The sequence below is a fragment of the Podarcis liolepis genome (genome assembly GCF_965112155.1).
Source record: "Podarcis liolepis genome assembly, chromosome: 5".
In the NCBI taxonomy this organism is placed as follows: domain Eukaryota; kingdom Metazoa; phylum Chordata; class Lepidosauria; order Squamata; family Lacertidae; genus Podarcis; species Podarcis liolepis.
The window spans coordinates 37,769,758-37,782,871 of record NC_139556.1 but is presented as its reverse complement, the minus strand read 5'-3'; the positions used below and the strand labels follow the sequence as shown (position 1 = coordinate 37,782,871).

At 43.0% G+C, this 13,114-nt stretch overlaps 1 protein-coding gene across 2 annotated transcripts in view; it reads right to left on the bottom strand.

Annotated features, from left to right (window-relative positions):
- The window catches only part of PAPSS2 (3'-phosphoadenosine 5'-phosphosulfate synthase 2), a 43,110-nt gene extending 30,363 nt beyond the window's left edge, over positions 1 to 12,747 (bottom strand). The window contains exon 1 of one of the 2 annotated variants that reach the window (XM_083503090.1): positions 12,428 to 12,747. In XM_083503090.1, coding sequence (XP_083359216.1) covers positions 12,428 to 12,454 — 27 coding nt within the window. In that variant the 5' untranslated portion in view covers positions 12,455 to 12,747. The remainder of the gene's footprint in view (positions 1 to 12,427) is intronic. The other variant, XM_083503089.1, reaches the window with a different exon arrangement.
- Positions 12,748 to 13,114: the final 367 nt, after the last annotated feature.

Below are 13,114 nucleotides of genomic sequence, written 5' to 3'. Positions count from 1 at the left end.
TTTCCTGCTAAAAACATATGGCCTCCAGCTCAAGAATTTTTATTTATTCATTTGTTAAATTTGTATACTGCCCTATAACCATAGAGGTCAGGGATGTTCACAATAAGGAATCCTTGTCCACAAAGCTAACCGGCACTCCTGTTGCTGTGCTTGGCGTTAGCCCCACCAGACAGATCAGTTAATAGGGCTGATCATCTAAAGAAGGAGAGAAAGGAAGTGCCTGAAGCCAGACTGGTGCTGTGAGGGTCCAGGTGGCTAAAGCAAATAAAAAAGGATTGGAAGAAATAATATTTTTTATCTGAAAAGTTAATATTAATATCAGTCTCCTGAATGCCTTTATAGCAGCTGGCTCTCTCTGTGTGTGCATAATCAAACTTGACAACCCAGTGCTGCTCAAAAAAGCAGATAGCATTAAAGTCAACCTAAGGCAAGTATTTTACACATTAAAGTGCTGAATAAATAAATTAAAAAATCTGCTTTCCATATTGAGATGGCTACTGGACCTGAAAGATATACTGAAACAAAATTCTAAAGCAAAATGGAGCGTCGTATATTTTAGACAATGTTTATTTTGCTTTACAAGGCTACAAAATCTCTACTAACTAGAAATAAACCAGCTGTATTTCACCAATAGTGTGTAACGTAATGGCATTATATATCACAGCTTGGAAGTAAACACACTTGAGGAAAAAATGTCAAGGGGAAAAAATCCATCATGTACAATTGCAGTAAAATCAGTTTATTGCAGTGTTGGATGTTAACATTTCACTATTATTATTTTTTTAGTATCTGCGATTTCTTGAAATGTGCAGAGCAAATTTATGATGTAGTTACTGGCCAACCTTATGACATTTTGTGCAACCTTATCTAAATATTCATACCATTCACGACACATTATAAATCTCCCTTTTTTTAACATCATGGTTTCAGTTCAACATGTTCAGCTAATGCAATGTACTTAATTTCTGCAATAATACAAGAACATTGTGTTTGTTTAAAGTAATTGCTCTTATCCATAAAATGTTCTTTGATAAGCCATTGTAGAATTGCAGTCTCTTTGATCTCAATCTAGAAATATTTCAGGTGTTAAACTCTGGCGTTCAAATTCTGATTGAGAGAGGAACCCAAGTTAGTATTTAACATACTCAACATATTTGCTGAAGTAACACTTTACCACTGTTAAGGAACAAGGAAGAAACTTGCCCCAAGGCAAATCAGATTAAGTAATGAGAAGCAAGGGGTGGGACGCAGGTCATATTCACACCAAACATCCAATGCACATAGCTTCCCCCAAAGAATCCTGGGAACTGTAGTTTGCTCAGGGTACTTGGAATTGTAGCTCTGCGAGGGATAAAGTGCATTTCTCCTTATTCTTTGGAGAAGCCATGTGCATAAACAAACAAAAGAAATTATATTTGCCATAGTCCTGCCGTACTCATGCAGGGATTCAAAGTTATGCTAACATCAGGTCTAAATATTTGCATCAATGTATTGGTACAAACGAGGCATTAGGATGTTCTGGCAATGCAATTATTTGCACACTCCAGTCTAAGCTCTTACTGCATGTGCTCTATTCTTAACTTTTAAAAAGCCACTTCCCTTTGAATGATAACCTTTAAACTTCACATTACAGTCTTAAAGCAGCCAATAAGGTGGAATGTAAAGAAATGGCGTCCTTGCTTGCTTGTTGCTCTTTGTAGCTATAACTTTTCAAAAGGGTTGCAGACATACAGTTATTATACAGTACTATAATGTCCAAAACTGGTTAGAAGATCTCAGGAAGCTCCAAACTTAGGGCCAAGAAATAAAGCACAAGAGAGGTGATGGTGGGGAGAATGGCAGAAAACCTCTGTTATAACAAACAGATGTTACTTGGCTCTACAGTTGCTCACTGAATCCAACAAAATGCCTTTCTTTCGCCAAAAATAAACTAGAAAAGAAAAGAAAAGAAAACATTCACTTGTGTTGCATAATCTTTCTGCAGCTCTAGATCACCAGTCTTCTGAGTTCTTAATGGTTTGGGAAATGAAACTCTTCTCCCCTGAATATATACATGAGAATGTATTTCAAGCACTGTTTACATTCACGACCAAAGTTTTTAATGAAATAGGCTAGCTTGCTGATCCTGCCTCCCATGGAGCCATGCAACTGATAGCAGCTGGACTACTGAACTGTTATTTGTGGATCAGTTGTAACAGCTTGTTTCTCTTCCTGTCTAGTATCTTTTTATTGGTGCAGATGTACTCTGTGTATCTTACTCGATTTGTGTTTTCTGAGCGGCCTTGGTTTCGCGCACTTTGTATCTAGTGAGTTGTGTTTGCAACTCCATTGTTAATGGACAGCTATAATTCTGTCCGTCTCTTTCTGTGTGTAGTATGTTGATCCATTTATTTTCTGACACCTGCCATGACTCTTGGGCAGTTGGCAAGCAAAGGCATGAATTCTAACTTGACCACTCTCAGCAGTGCTGCGGCAAGCCTTTAAGTTGGCAAAGATGAGAGAACTATCCCTCAAAACCACCTCATCAGCAGTGACGAAAGCAGATCCCATCCTCTTCTGTAACATTACATTGGCATTCTATACTTAGTGATATATGTGGGTGAAATGTTTTCATTAAGCACCTGAGCCCTCCATCAACCTATTAACCTATGGTGCCTGAGAAGAAACTAGGTGTTTGTGACAGAGAATAACATAATAGAGAAGAGCAGGAGGGGGAAAATAGTTATTTTTCTACTTGAGGGAGTTTCTGTTATGAAAATAAGAATCCCTAGTGTAACTCTTATCTTCTGGGGGGAAAGTAATTTCCTTTTTTGGTCTCCACTGGATAAGTCTGCTTTGTACAATCTGGAACCAAATTAAAGTTTTCACATGGCAACAAAGTCATAAACCTTACTTTCCACAGCATCACAATGTTTACACCTCTAACACATAAATGGGGATCACAGGAGAACTGTACAAAAAACTTTATGACCCAGTTTCTCACAGCTACACATAAAATATACCAGCTGCATTGGATGCCCATACATTTTTTGTTCTAAGTTACAGTGCTGGTATGGTCTTTTAAAGGGACCAGGTTCTCTGAAGGGCTGCCTGCACTCCTATGAATCTGCCTGGGCCTTGAGAGAAGCCTCAGAGGCCCTGCATGTGTACCTGAAATCAAGATTTACTAGACTGAAATAAAAGCTGTAGAATTCCGTCCAATTTCAGAAATGGATGGGACCAGGATACTATCTTCTGCTTGTAGGACAGATGATTTTTAGCTTGTTTTGCCTGAAGATCTGGACAAACTGCTTGGAGTTTTAAGATCTACAACTTCCTTGCTTGACCCTTGCACTTCATTTTGAGATTTGGGGGACTGGGTTGTTAATGCCACTTTGAGAGAGGGAATGGTTTTTCCCTACCTCAAGGAGGTGACAGTGAGACCGCTCCTTAAACAGCCAAATTTAGAACCTTTGGTAATGAACAACTACCATCTAGTCTCTAATTTGCCTTTTTTTTTTTGCCAAGGGAACAGAGTGGGTGGTGACTTCAAAACACCAGTCATTTCTACTCATAGGCCTGCTGTACAAAAGCCAAATACTTTTGATGATCATTCAAACATGTAATTAGCTACTCCTCTGGTAACTTGTGGAGACTAAGAATTCTGTCCAGTTGACCAGGCTTGAAAACTGAAAAACTGACTATAATTCTCTCTTAAGGTCCCTCATATTCCAGAAATAACTAACATATCTTTGTGTAGCGATACGTTCAAAACCTAGTTAGCAAGGCAGTAACAGTAACAGTAACTATCTGTACAGAATAGTTTTTAAGCACATTATTTGAAGTACCACAATTCTGCTGTTTGGAATGTTGGGCATGTCTCATTCTTTAATTCCAAGGAAACGGTTCTGTCTGGCCTTATTTGAGCTGTTTTAGCGTTTATAAAGTGTCATGTGCAAAATAAGGTACAAAATAGTAATGAAGATTAATCACTGCAGATTTCTGGATTCCAAACGGGCTTTTACCAGTAGGAAGAAAGAATGTGGAATTATTACAATAAAAGACACACAGTCATACGTTGACCTGATCTACAACAGCCTTGCCATGATTACACTTTGCAGTTTTCTAACACATCTTGGCACAGGACATACAACTGAGCACACAGCATAAGCTAACCAGATTTTACATCCTTTGGACTATGACAAGTCCCATGAGGATCTCTCTCTAATGATTTATTTACAGCCAAAGAACTCCCCTAATGAGTAGTGACTAGGAAACAGCACAATTAATGTGGAAGAGCAACAAAAGCAATGCAACATGGTTTTGCTGCCAAAAAGGACATAAATATTACTGTAAACCGACATCTTATGCACACTCTGTTGATTTCATTGTTGTCTGAGCATGCATCCACTCTCCTAAAATTTGGTAAAGTAGGTTTATGTGATTATGTGTCAATTATCAGTAAAAAAAATAATGCATTGCTGTCCGAAGCAGCCTTTCAAATACTGTTGAAAACCCACCCAGTTCCCACAAGTCATTTCTTCCCCTGCCTAGCTGCTCACCATTTCTGCATTCTGTAGTATTTCCCCAGCTCAAAAAGAGCATCAAAGCACAAGTTCACATTTCTCTCTCGGAGTAATCCCAGATGAGCAGCAAACCATACCTTATGGTTCTCAAGGTTTTGATTTAAAACAGGGATAGCACAACTCTTAAAATAATTGAGTTATCTAGAGCATGTCATTTGAGGACAGCAGTCCTGGGTCTCAGTCTACAACATGTTTGCTTTAAAATAAGATCCATTGGAATCAATCAGTCTACTATGGAGCAAGCTGAATAGCTACAAGCCGATTAAATGTAAGTTAAATCTCAGGGGTTTTTTTGGGGGGGGGGCTTGTTTTTAAAAAGGAATAGCAAAGCAGAATGCAATTCTTACTTCTAGGTCGATTCCTTCATTGACCCCTGTATTGAAAATTTTAAACAAGTTTTAAACCCAAGGTTTATTTGTTCACAGTCCTGAAGTGTACACTGACAGATTTATGAGCTTGATTCAGTCTGCCTTGCCAGTACATGTCAGTCATGAGTGGCCTTCAGACTCTGCTCCCGATGTGAGAAAATCATTCACTCGCCAAGTGTATTGTCCTTTAACTTCCAGGCTGCCAACAAGGTTATCAAGTTAACATTTATTATAGCAGCAAGTCCATAAGGTTGACAGCTTATCCACTCATGTCCTACAAGATTATTTCACTTATATGCATTACAGAGCTGTTATATAACATTCATCTAAGGAATTTCTAGAGGGCAGAGTAATAGTCTCATCCATCCTGGTGACTCCTACGTAGAACATTAATCCACAATGAAACTGTTACGATTTTGAAAAATAAGATTGTGAACTAGTTAACAGTTTAGGTGACCAATTTCCTGGATGTCAACAAATTAATTTAAATGATTTGCATATTACCAATCATATTAATATGTCTTGTCTGCATGTAAGAAGAAGAACCACAGCTCAGTGGTAGAGCATTTGCAGAATGTCGCAAGTTCAGCTTCCAGCATCTCTACGTAGGGCTGGGAATTGCCCCCTACCTGAAACCCTGGAGAGCCCCTGCCAGTCTGCAGACAATAGATGGTCCAGTTACAGGGACGCTTGCTCTGTCCCAGCTTCTGCCAACCTAGCAGTTCGAAAGCACGCCGGTGCAAGTAGATAAATAGGTACCGCTGTGGATTAGTACATAAACAATGATGACAGCTAACTAATCTACATTCTCTGAACTACAGAGTGGTTATTCCAATGCATATTAGTAATGCTGGTAACAGAAGAACAGTACCCCCCCCCCCAGGTAAATGCACCCAGAATGTAAGGAAGCAATTGTCTGACTTGCTATGTAGAAAGCTGTCCATGGACAAACGCCGGTTCCCGTGGCCTGAAGCGAGATGAGCGTCACCCCCATAGTCACCTTTAACTCGCCTTAATCATCATGGGGGCCTTTACCATTTACCTTTACACTTGCTATGTATAGTGTTTGTACAAATAGAGCTGTTAATCCAGGAGAAGTGTTAAAAACACTTATCCGAATTTTACTCAGGATTTGCCTGTGAACTTGCGCATTACCCATGTTTACATTCTGCACCTGTGTATTTAGGAAGCATGATCAAGTGAAGATGGATATCCAATTACATTGCTCAGTACCTTAAGGTTTAGTCAGGTCAGGTGGCATGGGGGATCAATTTGAAAGAGGCTGAGAGCGAGAGGAAACCTGGGAAATAACAAGTCTAAACCCAGCTCACTGTGAGGTAATGGTAACTCACAGGCAGTCTGAGTATAGGTTATTTCCTGCCTATACTACCAGAAGTGAGGTGCAGGCAACTAACAGGTGCCCTATGTTCTAGGTGCCCTATGTTCTAGGCTGTAGAAGCCTGCACATGAGGGCTTCTAACTATCCAAGAAAAAAAGGGGTGTGACATTCTTGTGTGCCTTTCAGAAAAGCTGGATACGCAGAAAGCAGCACATGAACCTTTTCACAGCACGCAGAGAAACATCACCATCTGATTGTCAGTGTCTGAACGTCATTCTGCTGTTGCAGGCAAAGCTACAGTGGCTGGCTGGCTCAAAGCCAGGTAACCCCAGAGTACAGTGGTACCTTGGGTTACTGATGCTTCAGGTTACAGACTCCTCTAACCCAGAAATAGTACCTTGGGTTAAGAACTTTGCTTCAAGATGAGAACAGAAATCACGCAGCGGCAGTGGGAGGCCCCATTAGCTAAAGTGGTAACTCAGGTTAAGAACAGTTTCAGGTTAAGAAAGGACCTCCAGCACGAATTAAGTTCTTAACCTGAGGTACCACTGTAAATATGAATGGGATCAAGGTACATAAACTAGGCTGAGGTATGCCCCAGCCCAAAGCTAGGCACTTTTTAGTCTCATTGATTTCCCATGCTTAAACAAATGGGACTTGGAGGTACTGAAAGGACTTTGGCTGCAATGAGCCCTTAGTTTCAACTTTTAATATGCTGGCAAAGGTCCTATTGCCAAGAACTGTCAAGCAGTCCAATGTAGATTATATGTAAATACATTGGGTATTTTATTTTCAGACAAAAACAAACAAACTACAATACTGTTTAAAAGCGTGCATTCCACTCACCCAGCTCTAAACATTTTTAAAAGTAAGGGGTCACTAACTCTGCTTTGTCTGTTGTCATCAGTTTATTTATGGGTTTTTTTCCCCCTTGTTAGATACAATACACCAACATATCCAGAAAACATGACAGCTGCACAAACCCTGAGGTGTCCCCTGTGACAATGTTAAGCATTTAAACTGTTGTGAGATGCAATGTGCCTAATTGGCTGTGATTAATGTTGGTGAGTGAAACTCTTTATCTACACGTCCATTCCTGACATTTGGAGTTGTTTCTTAACAAACACAGTTCAGATCTAAGCCAAGGACATGAAGCTCTAAAAAAATAACAAATAGTTATGTAAGTGTAACATCCAACTAGGGAGAAATGGGCTTCTTTTTCTTTTGTTTTCATATACTGAAAGATGACAATCAGCTAGAGACAAAAGTAATCATGGTTTATAAGACCCACCCAACCTATGTTGGCAACAGTGCTACAAGCTTTCACGCTTCATAGTTCTTTTCTCTTGTAAACAGTTATGTGAAGTCTGAAAGTGTACACACCCTGATTTGGGGACTGCAAAAATCCCAGGCACATCAAAATATTATGTTGTTTCCTGGGCATATATGGCATCTTTATTCAGGCCATCTATAAGTCTGGGTCCTACAAACATGATTCAAAGAGACAAAGAAAAGAAGCAAACTTCAAGCAGGTATAAAGAGAGAGTATTTATTCATTCAATTACATTTCTGAACACATTCAGGGACAACATTCAGGGCTACATTACTGTTTGGTGCTGTCCTTTGTTGTTGCTCCCCCCCCCCCCGCCCCTAAACAATTTCAAATATTTTCCCATCACTGCTCACCCAAAAGAAATTAGAGCAATAAAGAGTTACATCTTCTGTATTGTCACTTCAGTCCTGTGTACAATAAGATTTTTGAGAGAACCTTCAAACAGCCTAGGAAACACAAGTCAAGAGTGCCAATTTGTCAAACAATGAAGCTGAACGTTAAAAAGGAAGCAAATGAGATTAGAGAGCTTCCTAGGCTGCAGCAATCACAATATGAAAAAAACCATGATAATAGTGGAGGGAGGGGGGATCTTACAGTGTTTCTACTCTCCTGTCATTTTATATCTCTTAGCTACTTCCTCAAGAATGCATTGCAGTTGAAGCAGAATATATGCTACCAGCCGAGTAACTCTGATGAAATAATGTAAATAATACAGCGGGCTCACCTAGCTACAGGATATAAGACTATAATCTGGGCCCCAGCCTTGTCACTTAGACATCTCTGTACCCGAGCCGTGACAGCAGTTTCTGATTTATTAACATTCTTGAAAGAACCATATAACCCCAGCCCAGCCACAAGATTATATGCTCAGTATCTGGCAAGTCTCCTAACGGGCACAGAGGATGATGTTGTAACTGCTAAGCATTTCAGAACACTGGCTTTTCTCTTTGCAGTTTACACTGCTGGTGGTTTTCTTGCCTGAGCCACCTAGGTGTGTCTTGCTAATATCATTCCTTCTCCTGAAACAACCTCTGGCTTCCCGTACTTTGGGCCCCTCTTTCTCTCTGCTCTAGAAACACTGCATTCTGGACCATAATTACTACAAGGAAGGGACTTTCCAGCATTCTGTGCTCAATGAGGACATTTCCAGATTCAGAAGTTGTGTCCTGCAATCTACCTCTACTGGCACCTTGGAAGAAATGGCAGACAAAGTACCAGTAGTTAAGGTGGCCACTGTGGAAACTTTGCAAACTTTGCTGTGCAAAATAACTCTATCTCTCTAGTGGGTTTTGTTAGTTTCCCCACCCCCACCCCCGGAGTACCCCTTTCTCCACACTGCTTTTCAGTGTTTTGCTATAGCAATCAACTGCAGTAACTGTAGCCTGGTTTTAGCTGATCTTTATCCTTAAATCCAACACAACTGATATTTATTGCTTGTAAGCATAGGTCATTGCAAATACAGTAAAATGCTAATTAGCACAGACCTAAAATGTGGATGGGGATGCGGGTGGAGCTGTGTGTTAAACCACAGAGCCTAGGACTTGCCGATCAGAAGGTCTGCAGTTCGAATCCCCGCGATGGGGTGAGCTCCTGTTGCTCGGTCCCTGTTCCTGCCAACCTAGCAGTTCAAAAGCACATCAAAGTGCAAGTAGATAAATAGGTACTGCTCTGGTGGGAAGGTAAACAGCGTTTCCATGTGCTGCTCTGGTTCGCCAGAAGCGGCTTAGTCTTGCTGGCCACATGACCCAGAAGCTGTACGCCGGCTCCCTTGGCCAGTAAAGCGAGATGAGCGCCATAACCCCAGAGTTGGCCACGACTGGACCTAATGGTCAGGGGTCCCTTTACCTCTAAAATGTGGATAAATTATACTCCGTTTAAAATGCAACCAAATTTAAAGTACATCTTAAAACGTCCTGGGGTTAGTCTTAGATTTGGCTTTTTCCAATTAAGAAGTCCCCTTTACAAACCCCTGACATTTGGATAAAGTGTCTCACTTGGATTTTCTTTGCCGCAGTTGCAAATAGTGCAATGTAATTTTATGGAATCTGTATCTTTTGCCACATCCTAGTATCCAGTGAAATGAATCCAGAGTTATAAATGCTCTTAATTAAATAACCACTCCTCTTTTTTAAAAAACAGTTGTATATCTACACAGCGTGACTCAACATATTGTTATCACTCGTGTCTACTATGCTGATGGGCAGGGGACCACATAGGTTAAACTTTGGGTTCTGTGCAAAGAAAATGATGCTGGGTACTGAAAGGAAAGGTAAACCAGCTAAATCACCCTGTCAGGTAAATGTCTCAAATACATCCCCCACCATAGCTAAAGCCCTATGCAGTCAGGCCCTAAGCATCTTGACACAATACATCAGCGCCTGAATAGTATGGCACCACAAAACAGACACTTCCAACTTAGGCAGCTTTCACAAGTCATGCCAAGAAAGTATTTGAATCTATAATTCATCACACATGTATGTTCCTGTTAATGCCAGGGAGAATGTCAAAGGAAACCACTTTTGAATGGAACATATATTTCAGACAATATAGAATTTGTACATAAATTCCCACGGGTGTAGGAAATGCTAATAAATCAATATTAATTAAGCACCCCTTGTTAAAAACTTGTTATATTAAAATGCTCATCTAGAAATGAACTTTCAAGCAAGTATTGAACTGATTTAGGCTTCAAATCCAGAATCTATTTTCAAAGCTTTTGATGCATGGAAAGAGACTTTTTTCCTCTGTCCATACGCAGAGTGTTTTCGCCCTGTCACTGAATAATCACAGTTGCCACAGTAGGCAAGCAAGAAGCATCATCAAAATTCCAGGACGCATTCCAACCAAGCAAAAGCACTTAGGGTGTGAAGCGGGACCACTATGGGGTGTGTGGCCTGAAGAGAGTTCCAGGGGCCAGATAGGGGGACCTTGGGGGCCATGGGTGTGAGGCTCCCCATCCTTGGCATAAACAATCCATAACATACCACTCAATGAGACAGGGTGATTGGGAAGAGGCAGGAGCAGCTGCTGCGTTTCCATATAATTGCTCAGACTGTTCTTCTCTTGACAGGAAGGATCAGGCAAAGGATGGCTACCCCAGTGCCTCTCACTGCTTGCACATCCTTGCTCCTTAGGCTGTGCAATGGAATGACTAGGCCCCAAAGAAGCCCCCGGATGAATGAGTGAGCGAGAAAAAAGAGGAAATGGCCACTGCTTCTAAGAAGACAAAGCCCAATCTGCTCACTCTCTTACTCGCTCTCTACCTGTGAAGCACAGCTGAAGGTCAGGGAAGGAGCCGCCACTTGCCACTTGACCACCTGCGCTCTCCCTGTAGGCGGCACTGTTATGGGGACTGGGATGACAAAGAGGGTGGGTTAGTAGACAGAGGTGGCTGCTTGTGGTTCATGTCCAATCTCCTCTGCATGGTGCCAAGAGAGGAGAGGTTATGTTTTCCTTGAAGTTCCATTGTACGTAACAGGACTTGAACACCATTCTCCTGAAACCGAAGCGGCTCACGTTTTCAGTGTTCCCAAATGCTTAGCTTTGGAGCATACGGAACAGCAATTCCTCTGTGTCCCTTCCTGAACGCTTTCACCAGAGTGACCCTAGGACCCGATCCTCAGCAGCTGACTCACCTCTTTTCACTCGATGTCCAAACAGCACAGAAGGTGAGAAGATTTCTTCTCAGTAGCTACAAAGCGCTCATTTCTTGCTGACCAGGCAGCTCTTAGATGTTGGAGGCAGGGACCCCACTAAAGAAATAATAGTCACAAGGTCTTTGACTCTCCCCCTGTAAACCTAGACCAGGACACCTGTGGTTACTTGGCCCTGAGACTTGCAGCCCAAAGCTCCTATACTAGGAAACAAAGCCCCACTAAAAGTGCCAATTCTGAAGACGATGACTACTATGCCTTTAAAACACTTTTGAAGAACACACACACACACACACACACACACAGTTTATTAAGGAGTTCTAGGCACTGTAACTCCGTGATGGGTAGACTACACTGCCCAGAAATCTTTGAGTGAAAGAATAATAGCATCGTAGAATTGTAGAGTTGGAAGGGACCCCAAGGGTCATCCAGTCCAACCCCCTGCAATGCAGGAATCTCAACTAAAGCATCCATGAATGTGCTTCAAAGGTGCTTTAAGGGTACCATGTGTCTGAACGCAGCCACGACTCTACAACAAAAACAGTATATTTGCCAAGACACGGGCATCATGATGCCCTCTCACACTCACACACCAGCCTAGCAAACTCAAAAGTTTGCTCAGCTCTCATGGCCATAACCATGGCGTTTGGAAAGACACCCCAACCATAGCTGTCAACTTTTCCCTTTTCTTGCGAGGAATCCTATTTGGAATAAGGGAATTTCCCTTAAAAAAGGGGAAACGTTGACAGTTATGACCCCAACCCACCTCAGCCACAAAGTGCCAGTTTAACTCTTAGCCACGGGATGCTAACGCAACCTACCTCCTCCTCTAAGGAGGGTCTCTCTGACAAAAATCACCTTTCTGGCGGCACGCAAAGAGGACTAGTAAAGGGAGACGACATCCCCTGCCCCGCTGGTGGTAGACCTGAGGGCTGCTGCGCGGACCAGGATGGCATCTTCCAGCTGCGCCCTGGTGCGGCTGCCTCTGCCCCAGCGGAGAAGGGGGCTGCAGCCAGCCGCCCATCAGCGAGAAGAGAGAAAAAGAAGCGCAGCATGGCGGGGCAGATGCTAAAAAAAAAAAAAGGCGCCTCCCGCAGGGCGCCGGCACTATGCCGCTGCTGCTGCTGCTACTGCCGCCGCCGCGAGGGAACTGCTGAGGCAGCACCTACCATCCTTTGCTTCTTGGTGTCGGACATGTCGCCGGCTTCGCGGCTCCCTCGGCTCCTGGCAGCAGTGACGGGGTGGGGTGGCGGGCAGGAAGGCAAGCGGCTGGCTCCCGCGGGCTGCTGAGAAGCTGCGAGGGGAAGGGAGTAGGTATAAAAGCGGCCGAGGAGACACGTAGCACTTCCCCGGACCGCCTTTCCAGCCCACGGCTCACACCCCGCGCCCTCCTCTGGCTCCTCCCCTCGCTGCTTGCTCTGCTCCCGGCTGCCACAGACGGGAAGAGTGCGGGGTTTTTTCCCTTCCCTGTGAGGGGAAAGGGCTCCGCGAGAGTATACTCGCAGGAAAACTTTTCTCCTCTCGTGCCTGCGTCCTTTCCTCCCCACCCCCCGCGCCAGTGAGGACCCGCGCTTTTTTATTGTTTTAAATCGCCCCAGCGCTCGCTTAACAAAAGCGTGTGTTCTTACTCCGATAGGGGACACCGTCTCACCCACGCGTTTCCCTGGCTATAGGTTTGCAGGCTGGCGCTGGACGGAGGCGAGGTCCAACCCTCGCCAAGAATCTCACCTTTGTGCAACGAAGAAAACAAACAACAACAACCCCGGGCTTTCCCTCGCCTTAAACGCTGGGAGCAAAAAAAGCAAAGTACTGTATGTCAAAGGACACTCTGGGCATGATAGGTGATTCTGGGCTGG